The sequence below is a fragment of the Condylura cristata genome, unplaced genomic scaffold (assembly GCF_000260355.1).
Source record: "Condylura cristata isolate star-nosed mole 26May11 unplaced genomic scaffold, ConCri1.0 scaffold00008, whole genome shotgun sequence".
Classification (NCBI taxonomy): domain Eukaryota; kingdom Metazoa; phylum Chordata; class Mammalia; order Eulipotyphla; family Talpidae; genus Condylura; species Condylura cristata.
Window position 1 is genome coordinate 23,226,440 of NW_004567109.1, and position 19,169 is coordinate 23,245,608.

The window sequence follows — 19,169 nt, forward strand, 5'->3', positions numbered from 1 at the left end:
GGAAGGCTGAGTGGGAGGGATGGGTCAAAGGTGAGGTGCAGGTTGCATAAAGGTAGGCTCTGGACTTGGAATGTTGGGGGGATGAGGCCCAAGTTCCTCACCAGTTGGATGGCTGTCATGTGCTTTTTCCACCAAAGGTAGGGCTGAGCCACAGGGCCAAGGGCAGACAATCCATAGTACAGGTACATGATGACATGCACAGAGGAGTTGATCATGGCGTGGAAAGAGCCCATTCCTCCTGAGAGAGGATGGTGAACAGGGTGAGGTGAGTTGACTCTCGGGCCCCCAGTGCCACCCTCCTAACTCAGGTAGCCTTCACCACTTACCTGGGGCAATTTTTATTCCCCACCACCAGCTCCAGGGCAGCACTGAGTGGTGAAAAACATGTAGAAAGGTCACCTGTCCGTCTTTTTTCCGGAGAATAAAGATCACCTGAGAGAAGTGGGAAAAGGGAGTTCAGAGCCAGGGTTTCTCTCTTACTCCTGCCAAGTTCTCACATCTCATAATTACTCACTGTGTCCATTAGCTCAATGAACTTGGAGAAGAGGAAGAGCCAGGCCACTCGAACCATCTGCAAGAATCAGGACAGACTCAGCAACCCTCATGCCCACTACTTACTCCAAGAGACTCCCTAAACGACCGTGAGTGCACCCAAACTGCTCCGATCCCTGGTGGCTTGTGACCCCCCCCCCCCACAAGCCTCTAACTCACCCTCAGTGCCTCTGGGTTGTTGGAATAGTCCACAGGGTCGCAGCGCCAGGTATAGGTACTCAGCCAGCCAGACATCAGGAACTAGGAAGGGTGCGGATTAGAACACCAGAGTCCCCTCCTCCCGGCCCTCCCCTCCTTTAGCTTGAAGAAGTGAATCTGAGCCTCCCCAGAAAGGAGATGCCATGCACTGGGCCTAAGGCAAGAACTGAAGCTAGGCATCCAGGGGCCCACCTCATAGACAATGTAGAGGGAGAGTGCCACCAGGGAGAAGTTGTAGACAATCATGAAGCCGCGGAGCTGGAAGGGCTTCCGATTGGCCATGATTCGAGGCCCAAGTGAGAGAACGAAGTACACGTAGGTCAGGAGGATGGAGGTCATTAGCAAGGGAGACCCCATCAGAGGGTAACCCTGGATCCGGGGATCTGTGAATAAGGGTCAAAGGAGTCAGGAAGGGTCACCGGGTCCAAAGGGTCCCCACCAGATGTACAGACAGACGTGAGGTCACAAAGGGAAATGCAGTTCCTAGGGACACTCCATTAGGAGTCAATTCTAGATCCAGGGACCCCAGGGAAGGAGGAGAGAAGGGTGGATGAACAGCATCTTACCTGCGTGCTTCATCATCTCCTGGTACAAGTTCACAACAGCCTCCATCCTGGCGAAGGACTCTGTGGACAGATGGAGGGTGGGTGTCAGACAGCACCCCCCACCCCACCCCATCCCACCCTTGACCCACAGCCAAGACAGGCCAAATGAGAACTCACAAGCCTCAAACAGAGGAAGGAACTGCTGGGGAGCAGGGCAGGAGGAGGCAGTTTGGCAGCGGGCATCTGCTTCCCGAACATCCTGCCTGCCTGGGAAGGGCTGTTCCGCCCTTCCTCTCCACACCTTACGCTCCTCTCCCACTCTGCCCCTCTCCAGGGATCTACACTTCCGCACCTTCCAGCTCCTCTTCCTCAAGAGATCTCTGAAGCCCTGCTCTCTTCCCAGAGTCTTCTCTCTCACCAGCAGGGGACTCATCTCAGAACGAACTGCCTCTTCCTTCCGCACCAGTCTCCCCACCGCTCCAGTTCTGGGTCTTTTATCTCTCCGGGGATCCTCCCCTTCCACCTCCCTTCTCCGGCCAGCTAGTCCCCTTTCCGGATGCTCATCTCCTGGGACTTCCTCGGGTCCCCTGGGGACTCACCTCCCAGTCCCACCTGCCCCTGCCGGGAAGCTTACCCACTCAGGATTCCTCCTCTTTCCTACCGGGATACTCCCTAGGGTCGGCCTCGGAGGCTCTCCCCTCAGCCTCTCTCCTCTCCGGGATCTCCTCTAGCCCTTCCTCTGCACGAGCCAGGCCCTTTGAGACTCCAGCCTGGTGGCTCCACCTGTCTGACTAGATCTGGCAGCAGCACCGCCCTCTGCCCGCCCCCGCTGAGCTGTGCATGGGGTGGAGGGTGGGTCCAGGCCACAGGTCAGTGCCTGGAGGAGCAGGACCCACCAGGATTGAGAAAGCCAAGTAAAGCCAGAGACTCACCAGTCACCCACCCCGACACATCAGAAGAGCTGGGGCTCTAGGTCCTAAGCCAGAAACCTCCCAGACTACAGTCCCAGCCCTCGCCGGGCCAAGAAAAGTGCTGAAAACCCGTATCTGGCGTCTTCTCCGAAACTAAACATCAATTCTCAGTTTGCCCTACTTAGAATGGGTAGAATTCCTTCTCTCCCAGGGAGAGGCAGGGAAGCCAGCGGCATGTGAGGAGGCGGGGAGTGGGGGAGGTCTCAGGAATCTTCCCCTCCCTGAGGGAGGGGTCCGAATGAGAGGAGCCCTCTCCCCGTCGGGGGGAAGGAATGCTGGGGGAGGGCTCGCGGGGACACAAAAGCCCCAGGGAGCCTGGGACTCCAGACTGTCCCAAAGCAACCCGGCAAGTCCCAGACAGCCAGAGCGCAGATGCTCCGTGAGCTTCCTGCGCCCTGGTCTGCCCAGATCCCTCTATAAGAGAACACCGCACAGGTGCTCCATGAAGAACGCACCTTCTGACACATCTGTCAGAGGAGGCACAGCAACTCATACACCCTCACGGGCACAGCCTAGCAGATACTAACCCCCTCCTTTAAACCTTTAAAATATCTCACACCAGTGCTTTGGACCCACACCAGTCCGGGCTCCCCTGAACCCCCGCCTCGGGGGTCGGGGCCCAAGTCCCCCCAATGCACACTCTCTCAAAGCTCTCCCACCACCATGACAAACTTACCCAATGGCAAGCATTCAGGTACACACAGAGCCCACAGAATTCCTGCTGGCCACAGCTGCCCTCCTCTGACACACCACTCTAACAAGCCTGCATGAACTTTGACATACTCAGACCTGCCCCTAACTACAGTCACACTGACAAACACACCCCAAATACTCACACACCCACCTTCACTGCCCCACACTGCCAGGTGCGAGTGCTCACACACTCGGCCTGCCTGCAGGTTTACTCACACGTTCAGGAGCCACACATAAATGTCACATACACATAAACATAAAATCCACCTGGGGTGAATGAACATAAAATCGCCCATGCGGTGTACGCAGACACACCTGCCTACAGGTGTCCTTTCACAGGTGACAGTCATCGCTCATTCATTCACTGTCAGGTTTTTGTCGGTTGCTGTGCCCTAACCTGCAGCTCTTCCCTGTCCCAAGTGAGTTTGCCAGCTCGCTATCTCTCATTTCCCTCCACTGCTGCCCCTACTTCACCCCCACCACCACACGCTACACACTCCCCCCACCCCACCCCACCCCAGGATGTCAGTAGTGGCTTCGAGATTCTGAAAGGACCTCTCCCCAAGTTTTGGAGAATCCGGGTGTGGTCCCAGTAGGGAAACTCCGCTTGTCCCTTCCTTTTAAGATGGATGGAAGAGTAAGTAGGCAAAGGCAGGGGGAGGAGGCGGGAGGAAGAGAAAAGAGTTGGGGGTGGGGAGGAGGAAGGGGGTAGGGGGGGACATGGAGGTGATGGGGGCTGCCTTAGGTCTAAGCAAATGGGGGCCGCGGACCGGAGGGAGGTTGCTGGGGAGGCCCGGCCCCACAGAGCTGGGACCTCCCACCCACTCTCCCCAGGAACAGCCTCGCCCATAGCCAGGGCAGGGCAGGGCAGGGCAAGGCAGGGCAGGGCTGGGCCGCGCCGCCAGGCGAGGGGCCCGGCACGTGGAAAGCCCGTGGAAGGTCCAGACTCACCAGTGGGGGCCAGGCGGGCAGTAGTGTAGGGATCGGAGGGAGCAGGGCCAGAGAGAAGTGCCAGGGCCAGCCTGCCTGCCACTTCCTCATCTGCTGGGCCGACTTTCTGTCACCAGAGGGGGAGGGGGCGGGCCGGCTGGGGGGCGCCTGCTGATTGGGCCGCCGCCGAGGCAGGAGGGGCCGTGCAGCCCCGGCTCCGCTCCACTCCTCGGGGCCCGAGGGGCGGGCGCAGGGGCGGGCCGCCAGATGCCGGGCAGGAAGCACGCCCAGCCCCGGCTCCCCACCCTTTCCTCGCTCGGCAGCCCGCCTCCGGCCGGGCACTGCCTGGCCCGGGCGCCGCCGGGGTTGTTGCCTGCCTCTCTCTGCCCGACACGCAGCCCCGGAAAGACCTCATTATGGGCTCTCGGCGGTGCATCCACAGACAGAGCCAACACAGTCTGTAGCAGCCCGACTCAGGACCCTGGGGAAGGTTGTGGACTCAGCCCTACCTCGAAGGCCTGCCTCTAAATAGGGGGGCCCGGGGGGTGAATGGGAGGCCGCCTAGGTGTGCTCTGGGGCAGGAAGACTTGGGGCAGCTGGGAGGTCCCAGCCTGAGGGAACAGCTGGACGGGGAAGACTCAGCCTGTAAACTTGGAGGAGCCCTACATTAGGAGGAGCCCAAGGAGTCCTGGGAGAGGTGGGAGAATACAAGTGGCCTGGGGCAAGAGCAGTGAGTAAATCACTGGCTAAACTTGCCTTCAAGGTTTTGAAAGGGGAAACAAGGGAAGTGAAGTTGGCTGTGGCTGACTAGTCGTTTTGGAGACCAAATGGGGGCAATCTGATTTTATTTGGGAAGTGGAGGAGAAATACTGAAAGATGTTGCGGTGACTACAAATCTGGTTTCTATCATCACGTATTTATTGTCCACCTACCACGTGCAAGACTGTGTTAAGTGCTGGTGACACATCAGTGAAAAAGGTAGACGCTGTCCCTGCAAGGGGTTTGCTGTAGCAGGATCACTTCACCCTCGCAGCCCTGGTGATGGGGATGTTGGATGGAGATCAGGTGAGAGAGATTAGCCTAATTTAAGGCTTGGAAACTGACTGGATTGCAGGTGAGGACTAGGTTTTAGCGAAATGAAATCTGACCTCCAGCAGCTCCTGGAAGAGTGCCTTGCATAAAATGATCCAGTAACTGCTTGTGGGATGGATGGTGTAAATGTGAACAGAATTGAGGAATTCAGAAGAGGCAGTGACTGGGAGAGCTGCTAAGTCCATCAATGGTGGGATGTAACTATGTGGTAGTCTGATAGGTAAGAGGTCAGGGCCAAAGTACAGCTACAACAGAGCCCATTACCACCTAGACTTGAAAGGAAATGGAAAAAATAATTCAACTATTCAACAGGTGCAAAGGTCTTAGCATTGCATGTACTAAGGCCCCACCTAACCTGGCCCTCAGTCTTCCATTCTACCTGTGCCAATCTTCTAGGCCACATCCTATGCTTTAATCATTCCCCAAGGTGTCAGCACTTTCATACCCTCAGCCCCACCCCTCCCAGCCTGGTTCCCTGGCTCAATATAAGGTAGAGGACTGTCTCCCAGACAGTACAGCGTTCCTTCCCCTTGCCCCCGCATGGTTCTGCAATGTAATTATCTGCTTTCCCTTCCCCTCACTGTGCACCCTCTCAGCAGGAGCATGTTTTAGTTGTCTCTGTATCTCCAACATCTGGCTCATTGGACCCTTCATGTTTGATGAGCGAATGAGACAATGTGAGACTGGGAAGAGAAGTTGAGGGACCCAGAGTCAAGCAGGGAGGAATTCAAAAACTTTTTTTTTACCACTTTGGGGTATAGACTGAATCACTGCACCAATAAATATTTATTGGAAGCCAAATGTATTCCAGGTATACTTTAGTGGCATTGGGGTAACACCTAACTCCAAAAGTTTGGATTTCAATATTTCAGTTTGTGTGACCTTATGTGAGCTGCTCAACTTCTATAAAATGGGCACAATAACAGTATCTATCTCACAGGTTTGTTGTGAAGACGAGGGAGATAACCCACATAAGCATTTAGCACTCTTACCATCTCAACATTTAATAGACAAGGTGGAAAGTGACTAATAGACCAAGAAGATATACACTTAAATGTAAACTCTTCTTAAATGTTCACTTTGTGCAAAGCGCTATTCTGAGAGCAGTTGTTCAGTGAATAGACAATGTGAGAGGGTCGAGGTTTGGATTGTCTATCTAGAGACAGGTGAAACCATTCCAGGCATCAAATGCCGTTTCTTCACTTGGCCCACCACTGGCAATGACCATAGCAAATCCTACTGAATATCTCCACGGCCCTAGGTTTCCTGCGGAACATCCATAGTCTTGCGGAGAAGATAATTATTGTGGTGAGTATCCCCAAAGATAAACCCAGAGAGTTGTAAAAACATTGAGGGGAGCACCTTACCCAGGTGGAGTTAGTGTGTGGAGTTCACAGAAATGACACCTAAGGTAAGCATTAAAGAACATTCTAGAAGGTAGGCATAGACACTCCAGGCAGACGGAGGCACGTGTGTGAGGACAGAGGCAAGAAGTGTGGCAATTTGGGGGCACTCTAGGTGGTTTGGAGAGTTCCCACTTAAAAGACACAAAGGAAAGGGCAGGAGTCGATTTAGGAAGAGTCCTATAAAACTCAGCAAGGAGTCTGGATTTTATTTTTTCTCTTTTTTTTTCAGCCCAAGTTGGGATGTTAGAATCATTAGGGTGAGCTTTCAAAATACCAGTGCCTGTCTCTAGATTGATTCTGATCAACCCTATCTATCTGATGGTGTTGTTTTTATTTTATTTTTTGGGGTGTAGGCCAGAGGTGCAAGGGTGGTGAAAGAATTTACCAGGGCAGGGTGGGCAGCAGAATGGGCAGGTTGACTGAAAAACACTGCTTAGGGAGCAGCAGGTGAGACAAGAGAGGTCTGCTGTGCCATGTGGGTCACCTCCCTGGCCAGGGACAGAACTCATGCTGAAGCTGTGATAGTGCTGGGACTTAACCCCTAGGCCACCAGGGGGTTTTAATGGAAAGAGGCTTCAATATATTATATGCTATGTGGAAGACAATTCAGCACACATGTGGAAGGGCTGGCCTTTGGCTAAGGAGTGCACTTCACACACTGAAATGGATAGAAAAGAGTAAGCTTGTCAGTGGATTGGGGGAATGCACTGTTTGGGACCTGCAGAAAATAGGTGGACGGCTTTGGAGGAAAGAGTATTCAGTGAATGCTACTATACGGGGGACAGACTGGGAAATTGGGAACCTAATGGGGGCTAGAAAGTCAGTCTTAGAAAAGGATGATGGTTAGGTGTGGGTGGGACAGAATGTGTAGTCCAGCAGTTCAAATTTCCCCTCTTTGATGGAGCCATCCTGACTAACAGGAAGTGAGGTGACAACTTCCTCTGGGTCCCACTCTTGAGTGTCTGACTCATTCCTCATTCATTCACTGCTCTCTAAGGTCCTCCTTTATCCTCTTTCCCTGAGAGATAAGCCATTACTGATTTACTGTCTCCAAGGGTGCAGTCATAGAACCACTGATTATATCAACACTAATGACTACTTCTGAAGTTTTATGTTTCAGGGGAAAAAAATTAAAAATTAAAACAATCAAAGAAGTAGAATGGCAATGAAGAAGAAAATGGAAAGAGCTTTGCCTGGATGAGTGAGTGAGTTAGTGAGCAAACAGGTGGAAGAGTAGACTCTATTAAAAAACAATAGACCTGAGGGAAAACTGGAATGGGAGGTAGCATTGGAATCAGCCCCCTAAGGGCAATAAGCTTCTACCTTCCCCATCCTGTAGAGGACAAAGGGCACTTTCTACACAGTCCTTACACTGAAGAGTTGGGGGAAGGCTGAGTCAGTGAGGACAGGAATGATGAGGGTGAAGGGCTTGTCAGTTAATCATTCTGCATGTCCCTGGGCCTTAGCCAGCCTACTAGTGTCTTCCTCCAAAGGCTGGGACCTTGGCTGAAAGAGCAGGGGCTGGGAAGACAGATGTCTTCCGTATCAGTAGAGCATGCACATAAACACACAGTGTAGCATGTGGAAGAGTTTTTGAGTGCTGACTCTATGCCCAGAGCACCTGGTAGACCCATCCCAGAAACTCAAGATTTTATCCTGTAGAAAATGAAGAGATGCTTAAGTCTAATTTTAAAATGCTCAGTTGAAGTTACCATGTGAGCTTGGTGCTATAATCCCATTGCAGACAGGTAGAGACTGTGAACACAGGTCGTGGGAGTGTAATACTTGCCTAACATCACACTATTTAAGTGTCCAGGTCAGGATTTGAGATTGTAAATAAACTGCGGTGGAGTTACAGGTACTATTATGAAGTGGATGGAGTGGTATTGCTTACAAATAGTCAAGGATACAGGGAGGGAGGAGGTGGTGAAGACTTTCCAGGAATAGCTGACACTAGCACTGGAAGGATGAATGGCTCACTAGATGAATAAGGGGGTTGGAGCAGGGAAAAGACAGACAGTCCATGGAGGTGTGAGGCAGGGCCTGACTCCCAGCGATTTCCTTATGGCTACAGCTGAGGAAACTTCTAGCTTGGTGGTGAGAACAATGCTGTGTTCCATGAAAAACAAGAGCAAAAGTTAGGGGCCTTCAAAAAACAAGAGAGGCAAGCTGGGGGCTCTGTTTTGTGACCACAACCACCCCAGCCTGAGTCCAGACCCTGTGGGCACAGACATCACATCTGCAGAGAGGTCTCTGAGGGAGAAGGGCTCCTTTAGGGACAGAGTGAGGGAGACTATAGGCTGATTCGAGCTGATTTAGACAGGGAAGAGAAATAGCTTAAAAGGGATGAAAAAGAACATCTCAGGTGAAGGGCCAGATTGTTGCTTAGTCTCAAAGGGAAAAGGACACAATTTAAGAGACTAAACTGGGCTTAAATCCAAGAGTATAGTGACAACTAAGTGGGAGACAGAAAATCATAAAACTAGATTTTAAAATGACATCATTTTTTATCAGGCAGTCCACTGTAAAAAGGTCCTGGTGCCTGGTTCACACTAGGTGGGGATGAAATGTACTCACAGGCCAAGCTCCTGAGCAGTGAGCAGACAAGCTGCAGAGGGAGAGGTTATGTCCTCCCAGAGGGACTGGTCAATCATTGATTTTAGCAGCAGTTACTGAAAGCACATTTCTAGACACTATCCTGAGGATGGCCAATATTTACTGAGCTTCTGTTGTCAGTCATTATTGTAAGCACCCTGTGTTAACCCAAACCTCGAGTAACCCTATGAAGCAGCCATTATTAGCATCATCTTCAAGAACAGCCGCTGAGAGGTAAATTAACTCACGGTTACACAGCTAAGTGGCTAGGATTTGAACACAGGCATTCTGGCATTAGAACCTACATTTTTAACCAGAAATGCCACATTACACTAGCAGACCTCTCCTGTCTTGCGCACTACTCCCCTCAGAGGTATATTTCAGTACATCTGCCTGTTGTGTTCCCCACTCTGTCTCTGTTAACTCTTCTCTCTCTCTCTCTCTCTCTCACACACACACACACACACACACACCTCTGACCCTCCCCCGCTCCAGCCCATAGTTCTTGTATGTATAAATTAATCTTAGAAAAGAAACAATGGCATCAAGGAGGCTCAAATACATATATCATGCCCAGGGGAGAGAGTGGGAAGATGATTTCTCTGAATATATGAATCTCTGTGTTAATTCACCATCTCTTTGGAGAATACGCAGAAATTAAGGGCAGTAGTCTAGAGGGATGTGAACTGTTAAGTTGCGTGTGACCAAGAGGGGACTTTAGCAACCCTTTATAGGGGGTTGAGGGTGATAGGCTCACTTAGAAATTTGGGGTTATTTTATATAACACCACTATATAATAAAATGAAAAAATGATTGGAACGAATGTGCTTGAGAATTGCTGCCAGCAGTTGTAGAACTAGGAAGAACAGGGATCACTTGGGTGAGAAAACTAAGGCCCAGGGAAGGCGGCAGGTGCCTTATCCAGGCAGCACTCGGAGAAGATGCCAAGTAGTAGTAGGTGACATCCTAAGACCACAGGAGTTCCTGGTTCTGCCTTGGTGACACACAGAGTTCAAAAGCAAGAAAAAGGGAAAGGGGAAAAGAGAGAATGGTTGTCCTGTGGACAACGCTGAAGGGTGCTACGTGCTGCAGAAGGCTGAGAGCCTGCCTTCTGTTTCAGTGAGGAAGCCCCAGCTGCAGGGTGCCAGATCTTTTCCAGGCCTCAGCCCCTGTGCATTCAAGGCTGTCAGGCCAGGGTCATATTGCACTTCCATAATTTGACATGGTGAACTCTCAGGACTGAACCAGAAAGGGACCTACTCCTGGCCCACTGCTGAACTTCCATAGGCCATGTCCCCAAATTTGGAGCAGATGGAAGAAAATGCACAACCCCTAGTAGTTTCTCTGGACAGAAATCGGGAGTTGACCCAGGGTGGGCGTTTGGAAGGATTCAGCCTCCGTCCTGCCTGGTGCTGGGATCAGCTCACACGGCTCCTGTGTCCACAGGGTACAGAGAATACATTGTCCATAAGGAGGATTATTCTGTACAAGAAGCTCACACAAAGGGAGAGGTTGTTTCCAGCTGCCTGGGGGAGGTGAGGAGGGGGTATGAAAAGGAACCAGCCTTGCACTAGGGCATTCCTGTAGAGCTCAGTTTCTTCCCTTCAGCAGTAGGACGGGGGTGGAATACACCCGCTCCAGCTCACTTCTGATACCAGGATCCAGTATGGTGCTGGAAGGAACAAGCATCTTCCTTGGTTGTTTCTCAAGGAAGTATAAGGTTCAATGAGCCAGCTAGGTAGGGTGGCAAAAGACATCAAAGGAACAATAGGGTGACAGGGAATAGGGTGAACAAAAGGGAAGTTAACAGTGACTGAATCCCTGCATCACGGCAGAGTTGGAGACTCGGCAACAGTGTAAAGCTGACACTGATTCCATCTGCAGGGTGAACTCTGCTGTGATAAGATCTCAAGGTTGACAGCAGCTGCTTCTTTATTTAACCTAGACATAAACCTGGTAGACAAGGGTCTAATTTCATTCTCTGGGGACCTCAAAAGTAGAGGGATAGCAGTGCCCAGGTAAAACAGAGCAGTGAGAAACTTAGGAGTACTACCAGACCGGAACAAGAAAGCCATCTTTTGCAAATCCTATCTGAGAAGCCCTCTTCTTCAAAGAACACACCATCGACTTCCCCCCCTGAGGAAATACATGTGTTAGGGGTGGGAAAGGCTCTCCATTGAAGCCTTTACTGGGCTGGATGGGTCCCGACATTAGCTATGCTTCACAGGTTTTTGTACTCCAGAGCTGTGGGCGGTGGAATGGGCAGTGAGAACTCACGCACCCAGAATGAAGAATATGGAGCTGTGTGCCTCCAGTGTAAGGAACTTTTTTACTCAAGGGCACATTTGTAGGTGAGGTCCTGTGTATCTTCTTTTTGAGGCAAGAGGAACTTTCAGATAGTTTAGTGGCAATTAAATCAGTATTAGCCTGGAACAAAAAGGATGTTGGGGTTGGCACCTTTCAACATGAGGCAACCTTTTAGTGGGGTAAAGGTTGGCAGTAACCAGAGGCCCCAGGGGATTTAGAGAAGCTCAACTTGAGCTCTATTCAACATGACAGTTAGCTTTGACATTCAGTGGAAAGAGTTAAAGGAAAGAAACCCCTGAGTGGGCTGACAGACAAGGCAGTACTGCTAAAGTGAGCGGGGAAAGATGAGGCATTACCTCAGAGCCAGTGAGGCCTACGCTTGTGGTTGTGTGCTATGGGCAGTGAGCTCTGTGGTCACTTGATGGAAGAGGAATGGATGTGAGCTCTGAGACCACTTTTCCAGTTCTCTGCTGCCACTGCCTGGCAGAATTTTGCCTGGCATTGAACCAATGCCGAAGTACTGGTGTGTGACAGAAGGAAACAGAAAAAGGCAGCTGGAAGATATGAGCAGGTTCTTTTCTCTTAGGACTTTTAGATCAAAGCTAATCAAAGAAAACTTTTCATGGAGCTCAAATTAGAATTGTTTTGCAGCATCCTTGAAAGGCTCAGGCATATAGCCTCCCATCCCCACATAGTTCTTGTAGATTGCTGGCAGATAAGCCCGATACAGTGGCCATCAACTTAAAAACCTTGTATCAGTGTAACCCTTTGGTCCACTTCTGCTAACTCACACCCTGCCCTGGCCCACAAACGAGTGCTAAGAAAGGCAACTTAGGTTGGAGACCCAAACTCACTCAGCTCTTCAGCTTTATTAAAGCAGCAGAGGCACTGCGAGCAACCCCTTACTTGCGTCACACTCAGTGGCCTTGAATAAAGTCTCCTAGCTGAGGCCAGAAACAAGGCCCTGGTGTGAGGACAACTAACCCTTGATGAGAGATGGTGTGATGTGCAAGTCCCCCTTCCCTCCAAATTAAGAAAAAATAAGTCGAGAGGAGGAGGAGCTTGGCATGTGCAAAGCAACCCCCCTTCTCATATAGTCCTGCCGAGCAGAGTCACTTTGTAGGAAGCCCCCATCTCTGGCCCCTCGACATCTTCCTGCATGTGTGCAGGGAAGGGGAAAAGCACTTTGTGGCTATTTTGCGGGTAAGAGCTTCTCAGCGGATGGAGAGTAGAGCAGGCCTGAGCTTCACCAAAGCTGTAGGTGGACAGTTTGTCCCCGTCCAGAAGCCTTGTCACCTGCAGATTAGAGACAGCCAGGATGGAACCTGGATGGGAGGGCACAAGGCCACTTTGTGCTCAGTGGATGCAGAAGCTGCTGTTTCTAGCAGTTCAAAGCAACACAAGTTTTTGAACAGTGCTGAGTGGTCCATAACCGTGCCTATCAGCACACAACTGACCCGAAGCAGTATCAGATCTGAGTAAGTAAGGAGGGCAGTGGGCGAGGTGTGGCTGTAGAAACTAACCTTTATTGAATACCCATTATTTCACATAACTGTGCTAAGTCTTTCAGATTCATTTGCTCATTTTCATCCTCACAACAACCCTATGAGGTAGGTATTATTATTACCATTTACAAATGAGAAAACAGGTTCAGAAAAATTAGGTCAGTTGCTCAAGATCACACAGCGAGTCAGCGATGAGGCTGGGTTTTGCCTGACTCTGAGAGCCCAGGTTTTTTTTTTTTTTGGTAGGCCCCATCTAGGTTGGCTTGGGCAAAGGCAATTTCACTGCCCAACGCTGCAAGGAACATGTGGGAGTGGAAGTAGCTGGCCACACTCACCGCTGGTAGGGATGCATTGAAGCCGACTTGATGTTGGTTTTTATCCCACTTGGCATTTTCCCTAAAAGGAACATAAAGAAAGATACCTAAAGCACAATGACTGTCATGATAAATCCTAAATGTGGCTTCTCAGGTTCCCTTCTGCCACCTCCCTTCTGCCCCTGGGTGGCACAGATCAGAGGTATGGTTCCTCGCCTAGCTCTCTCCACAAAAGTGACAAGAAAGGGGTGACATAAAGGTATGGGAGGGGGAGGGGAAGAGAGGTCAGAACACACACCAGCAGGGTCCTGCTCATCTACTCCTGAAAAAGATAGCTAACTCTGATGTGACCACCATTTTCATGCCACAGGCAAAAGCGGCAATACATCCCCATACTTTAATTGTCCCTTTTCCTAGGTGCTTGGAAGAAAACACCTCTTCTAGCCACTTATGCTTGTGCTCTTCCAGACTGCATTCATACTTGCCAAAAGTGAGCAGGTGAGACAGACAGAAAAGAATACCAGTAGCACTGGGAAACTTGCCTCCTTGTCAATTCCCAATGCAGTACCAGATGATCTCAAGTAAGGCCTTATCACTGTTTCTCTACGTAAGAAAGGAACACGCCTAGCACCCAGAGTAAATGGGAGAGAAGGGTAGCTGAGACAGGTCTAAAATGGGGTCATGAAGAAAGCAAAGTTTTTTCATTCTCTGGAGCTTGTTACAGAATCCCAAAGTAAGATTTTTTTTACTACTAAAAATGTTTTGGGTCACCATCCAAGGAAAGAAAGGGAAAAAGTCCAGTTCTTGAGATGCTGGGGCCCCAGAGAACCCAGCTTATTCCACCCCCTGCCTGCTCATGGTGTCACACTTTACCTGGTTGACCTGCCTGGGCCATCTGCACGCCACTGAGCATTGGCTGCTGCTGGCTTGGAGTTCCTGTCATCTGCACCTGCTGTAGTCCTGAGGCTCCCCCAAGGATTGTCCCAGTTCCTGGCTGACCCGGCTGGCCAGGACCACTGCTACCTGACGGTCTCCAGTTCGAAAGCCCCTTCCCAAAGGCAACAGCTGCCACCAATGCATTGGTATCTGCAGGGTTAAAGGTCTGCTTGTTTGGCCGGAGACCTGAAGAAAGAGGTAAGTGAGGACAATGAAATATGCCTCCAGTTCTTGCTGCTGGGAGTTCCAGGGTTTGGGGTTGTGACTTTAGCAGCATCTAGAGTCCCTGGTGACCCAGAAGGAAAGCCAAGGGATCGCCACAGAATTCCTCCTTCTCATCTCGCCATTTCTTACACCTCTGCCAGGCCCAACCTTAACTACAAAAGGCTAACAGTATGGATGCACACCCTTTCCTAAAGCAGCTCATTCCACATCCTCATTTCACCACTACAGAAACTGCCATTCCTGTTTCCAAGATAATATCCTCTTTCCTTCTCCCTTTGGTCACCCGGCCTTCATACCTCCACTCTCTGATTCTCGCTCCTCTTTGCTGATTTTCTCCAGAAGATTTGAACACATCTTATTCAAGCTCTGAATCTGCTTCTGTAACACATAAATTGTGTGTAGAGATTAGAGCAAGCAAGAAATGATTATGAGGAAGCCTGCTCTCCCAGGAAAAACTTAGGTAGAATCAGCTGCTCATCATCCCACAGAGGAATGGGAATGCGTCGCTTCTCGTGATGGGACCTGGGAGATGGGGGAGCAGCAGGACAGTGACAGTCCAACCTGAGCTACATCAGCACCAATGCGGGCAGCATCCGTCGTCAGTTGCTTCTCTTGCTCTTCCACCTCAGGGTCAGGCTTGGTTCTCAGATGGTCAGGGACCACTTCGTGGCTGAAAACAGGGACTCGTCCTTCAGTCTGCCTCTGTAACACAGATTTTTATCGATCTTACTATGCACTCCAAGAAAATTCAATCTGGACTGAATACAGTTCTTTCCACAGGCAAACAGTAGATTTTCAAGGAAAACACAACCTGAGATTAGACTATCTAGCACCATTATTTCCTACACTCTACCCTTCTTTTCTCTCTCCTCACAATCCTATCTCTGTGAGACCCAGAAACAAGTCTGTCGTACTTCCGTCAAAGGCTGGGACAGACAAAGTCAAAAAAGAACATACTTCTTGTTTGAGACAGATATCAGAGAAGGCCTTGGTGATAGGCTTCAGGTTAATTCAGAATATCTGAGTGGCTCCCCCGCTCCAGGACACAAGTGTAATTCTCATTTCTTATTACTATACACCACCTCACAGTCAGAATGCCTGGAATAGCCAGCCAACAATGTGCTCTAGATCCTCATCTAAAAACTTAATTCTCCAAGTTGTCCCTTCTCTTCTTACCATGAGATCTTCATCTCGGTCTGGAGACAACACCAGAGGGATAATAACCTGATTACGGAACAGTGGTGTCTTTTCATGCTTCAAGACCTTGTTCAGTGTGTTCAGCTGTCCAGAGAGCAAGGCAAAGCTGTCCAGGACAGAGGGCCTGGCGGTAACAAGAAAGTGTCAGAATGTTCCTGGTAAAGTAGCTTCTAAGGGGTTCTTCAGACTAGAAATATCCAGACTCCCACCCACCTGACCAGTGTTCCCCTCCCTCCAAGACTCACAACTCAGGCTGGACTAGGTGGGGACCAGGCTAGTTCATGAGGATTGTGAAGTTAGCAAAGAGGAGACACATGCTTAGTTTCACTGTAGATGTAGAAAAAAGGGGGAGGTGAGTGGGGATGAGATCAGTGGCAAAATAGGAACCATGCGACTATATCACTAAAAATTAGCAACTGGTTTCACTAAAGATTCAGAAACTGGTGAAAGCGCCCTTTCTAGTCTGGAACTAAAACTACACTTCCAGAGTAGCAACATCTGTGACAAGAGACCCAGTATGAAAACCACATTCCTACTGTACTGGAGGACCTCCTCCCAGAAAAGTCCAAGAGTGAAAACCAAAAGCTAAAAGTAATTTGAGTTGGGAAAGGAGGCATTTCCCTTCGTCTTTGCCATAGAGGCCCGAAGCCAAACTTCACCTGTTGGGAAACCCAGTTCTTTCCAAATCAAAAGATAATGCCAAAGTGATAAATAGTTGCATCACTGGAGATGTCCTATCCACCCTGAGGCTCAGCCCCCCACCCTTGGTTCCCTCCCCAGTTTGCCCTGGCAATCCTCACCAGGTCAGCCGGTCATACTCGTTTTCCAACTTGTAAATGAAACTCCCCAATGAGTTCTTCAGATCACCCACTTGATTCAGCAGTGCATCTAATGACGCCTCAAGTTGTTTCTCCTCTCTCTGCACCAATAGCAACAGGTTGGTTACTCAAATGGGTGTGAATATGACACATACAGAGAAGGCTGAAAAGCCAGGAAGATGGTGCACAACACTAGTCAATAGTCAAAGGACACAGGCTCTGCCTGGCACAGGGCAGGCAGGTAGTTAACTATCTTTGGTATTTGGGTTATAAACAGCATCAACCCTTAGACCTTTCAACCCATTCACCCGACCTCAATTCTTCCTACCGACTGCTTCCTTTCTCTCATCACCTCCTAATCCATGCCTGGCACATCCTGTCATTGAGAAATCGTGACCAGACATATGTCTGGGAGTTAATTATCTTTAGTGCACTGCTGAAGCCTACTCCAGCTTTCTCTGTCCTAGAATTTGTCTTATGCTGGGGGTGGGGGAGGTGGGGCAGCAAAAACATTTTTTCCCCATATATGGTTTCCAGCTTTATTTCACGAGGTTTTTTCATAATGCTCTGACACAGGCTCATAAAAATGATACAAAGCTGTCTTGCAGACTCCGATGAGCACGACAGGCGCCTTGATCCACGGCTGGCCTCAGAAAAGTAGTTAGCTTAGATTTTGGCCACCGCGTCCAGGCAATTCTTTCAATCCTCTGAGGTCTATCCAATTATAGGTCAATATTTGATCTTTATCCAAGAGTTTCATCCAACAGCCTAGGCCGAGGCACGGGCCAATCCACCACTTTCTTGAGTCCTCTTCTGTGGATGACATCTTATCCTTCTCAAATTACAAGCAGATCCTTTCCCAAATCCTCGAAAATCTGTGCTGCCTCCTTCCTCCAGATTTAGCCGTAATCTCTGCCTCCTGTCAGTCAGGCTCCACTCCCATGTCTCCACCGCGCCGTCCCCTCTCCAATCCGCCTCGTCCCGCATCTCGCGTCCCCTAAACCTCGGACTCAGCCTCGGACTCTGCGGCTTCCCCAAACCCCAACTGCTCGCTCATTCCCGCGCCAGCCTTTGTTAGTCCCGTTACCCGAAAATCGCTAGCGGTCAGTAGCCCTAAGCCAGGTCTCACCTGCATTGCGGCGGCAACGACTTCCTCTTCCGGTTTCCAAGTCAGCAAGTCACGAGGAAAGGACCTCGTCCACCAATCAGAAACCCAGAACTTGGCCCTCCCACATACTTCCGGTTCCTGCCGGGTGTGAGGTATCCGGGTCAGGGGTCACGAGTGGAGCGTCTCCTCTGGCCCGGGCCGGCGCGGGAGGGCTGTGTGATGGCCTCGGAGCGCCCGGAGCCGGAGGTGAGGGGCGGGCGGGCGCGCCGCTGGGCCCCGACATCTGAGGGGCAGATCCTGGCGGCCCGGGACGGCCGTAGCCTCCCCAGGTGTGGGGGCTGCCGGACCGCTCGCCGCTGATTGCTTGGGGCTGGGGGGCTGAGCAAAAGGAGAAACTCGTTTTGTTTACTGAAATTTCATCCGCGCCGCAGGCGCCAGTTCTCTCGGTTTGTTTGGCCAAACGGTATTTGGTATTAACCAAATCTGTGTTGATTTTCTGTTGCAGTTTCACTGGGGCACCCGGCAATTAGGCTTACTTTGCCGCTTCTGCTTTTCTTAAACATTTGGAGTGCCATAAACAGCGTAAAGGAGTTTAGTATTGGTGCTCATACATTTGGGGAGTAGCTTTGGTTTCTTGAAACAAATCAAAACATTTGATTCAGAGTGAAACCTAGTGACTGTAGGTTCCACCACTGGCGCTGTAATTTAGCTATCCGATACTTCGGGCAAGTCCAGACTTCCCCAGAGTCTGTCTCCTTTATAAATACCTATTTCATAGGATGGTTTGAGGATCGTATATGTTAGATCAGAAAGTGCATTTAGGTGCCTAGTAGATACTAAGGACTATGCAAACAACTTTATATTTTGTTACACTCGAGCATGGATGTAACACTATCCATTCTCTGATGAAGCTAGAAAGGAACAAAAAAGTGAGAGGTTGACTATCTTGCTGCAAGTGCTACTGGACTGAAGTTTGGCGGAATTTTGGAGTTAGAAGTGAGATTACAATCTCTGATTTAGAAGAATATCGCTGGGAGAGCTGCCCAATATCACAAGAAGACATATGACTAGGTGGCAAATGATAAAAGAGGATTTATGAATAGTAGGTAGGAAGCACTGTAAGAAGGTATTTGAATTGTATGTCACACAGGTGGAAGTCATTACTTAATGCTTACTGCATGCCAGGAGCCATTCTTAGCACCTTTACCAATATTAATAAATGCTCTCAACCCCATAGATTAGATACTCTTAGCCCCACTTTTAAGGTGAAGAAACTGAGAAAAGAATAACAAAGTTATACAGCTAGAAAGTAGCTGGTCTGGCTTCTGATCTGTTCAAGTCTGTTCTGAGCCATATGTTTATATTATAAATAATAAAATAACTGCAGGTTGGTAAATCTCCAGCTCACTGGAATTTGGTGTGATGAAGATTGATTATGGTTGTAGAAAACTATGTCCTATGTAAAAGAATCATAATGATCACAGGGGTAGTTAGAATAGCTCATGCCTCAGAAATAGCACTACCGAGGAAAAACTTAAAAGTGTTTGAAGTATGTTTCGTTATGGATTAAAATGAGAAATGGAGGGAAAGTCCAGCATGCTTTTTAAGTAGTTGTTGGAACTAGCACACAGTCCAATAGAAATCTAACACAAGGTATATCTATAAATCTTCCAGTAGCCACTTTAATAATGTAGTTAACCCCATATTTAACCAATGGTGTTTCAACATGTAATAAAAATTATGAGCTATTCAACTTTTTTGTACCAAGACTTTAAAA

At 49.6% G+C, this 19,169-nt stretch overlaps 3 protein-coding genes across 9 annotated transcripts in view; 1 reads left to right on the forward strand and 2 right to left on the reverse strand.

Moving 5' to 3' along the window:
• ELOVL1 (ELOVL fatty acid elongase 1) overlaps positions 1-4,066 on the reverse strand; it is a 4,927-nt gene extending 861 nt beyond the window's left edge. Inside the window, exons 1-7 of one of the 4 annotated variants that reach the window (XM_004678885.2) lie at positions 3,911-4,066; positions 1,317-1,376; positions 943-1,133; positions 712-792; positions 515-571; positions 327-432; positions 102-238 (exon numbers count right to left, since the gene is read on the reverse strand). In XM_004678885.2, coding sequence (XP_004678942.1) covers positions 102-238; positions 327-432; positions 515-571; positions 712-792; positions 943-1,133; positions 1,317-1,362 — 618 coding nt within the window. In that variant the 5' untranslated portion in view covers positions 1,363-1,376; positions 3,911-4,066. Of the gene's footprint in view, positions 1-101; positions 239-326; positions 433-514; positions 572-711; positions 793-942; positions 1,134-1,316; positions 1,377-1,647; positions 1,904-1,929; positions 2,032-2,942; positions 3,426-3,910 lie in introns of those variants that run through there. The other 3 variants (XM_012722269.1, XM_012722267.1, XM_012722268.1) reach the window with 3 other exon arrangements.
• An 8,069-nt stretch (positions 4,067-12,135) lies between these two features.
• Positions 12,136-17,471, reverse strand: MED8 (mediator complex subunit 8). Of its 3 annotated transcripts, XM_012722791.1 has the most exons (8): positions 17,414-17,471; positions 16,267-16,385; positions 15,446-15,590; positions 14,831-14,971; positions 14,566-14,647; positions 13,982-14,230; positions 13,130-13,190; positions 12,136-12,585 (listed from the first exon to the last, which is right to left on the reverse strand). In XM_012722791.1, exons 1-8 carry the CDS (start codon positions 17,417-17,419, stop codon positions 12,582-12,584), a joined length of 807 nt encoding a protein of 268 aa, XP_012578245.1. In that variant the 5' UTR covers positions 17,420-17,471; the 3' UTR covers positions 12,136-12,581. The 3 variants fall into 3 exon arrangements, with proteins under 3 accessions (XP_012578245.1, XP_012578244.1, XP_012578246.1); XM_012722790.1 differs by lacking the exon at positions 12,136-12,585 and having other exon boundaries at positions 12,794-13,190; XM_012722792.1 differs by lacking the exons at positions 12,136-12,585; positions 17,414-17,471 and adding an exon at positions 15,712-15,793 and having other exon boundaries at positions 12,794-13,190; positions 16,267-16,351.
• Positions 17,472-17,566: 95 nt separating this feature from the next.
• Positions 17,567-19,169, forward strand: part of SZT2 (seizure threshold 2 homolog (mouse)) — a 47,710-nt gene continuing 46,107 nt past the window's right edge. For both annotated transcript variants that reach the window (XM_004678889.2, XM_012722348.1), the window contains exon 1: positions 17,567-17,638. In XM_004678889.2, coding sequence (XP_004678946.2) covers positions 17,612-17,638 — 27 coding nt within the window. In that variant the 5' untranslated portion in view covers positions 17,567-17,611. The remainder of the gene's footprint in view (positions 17,639-19,169) is intronic.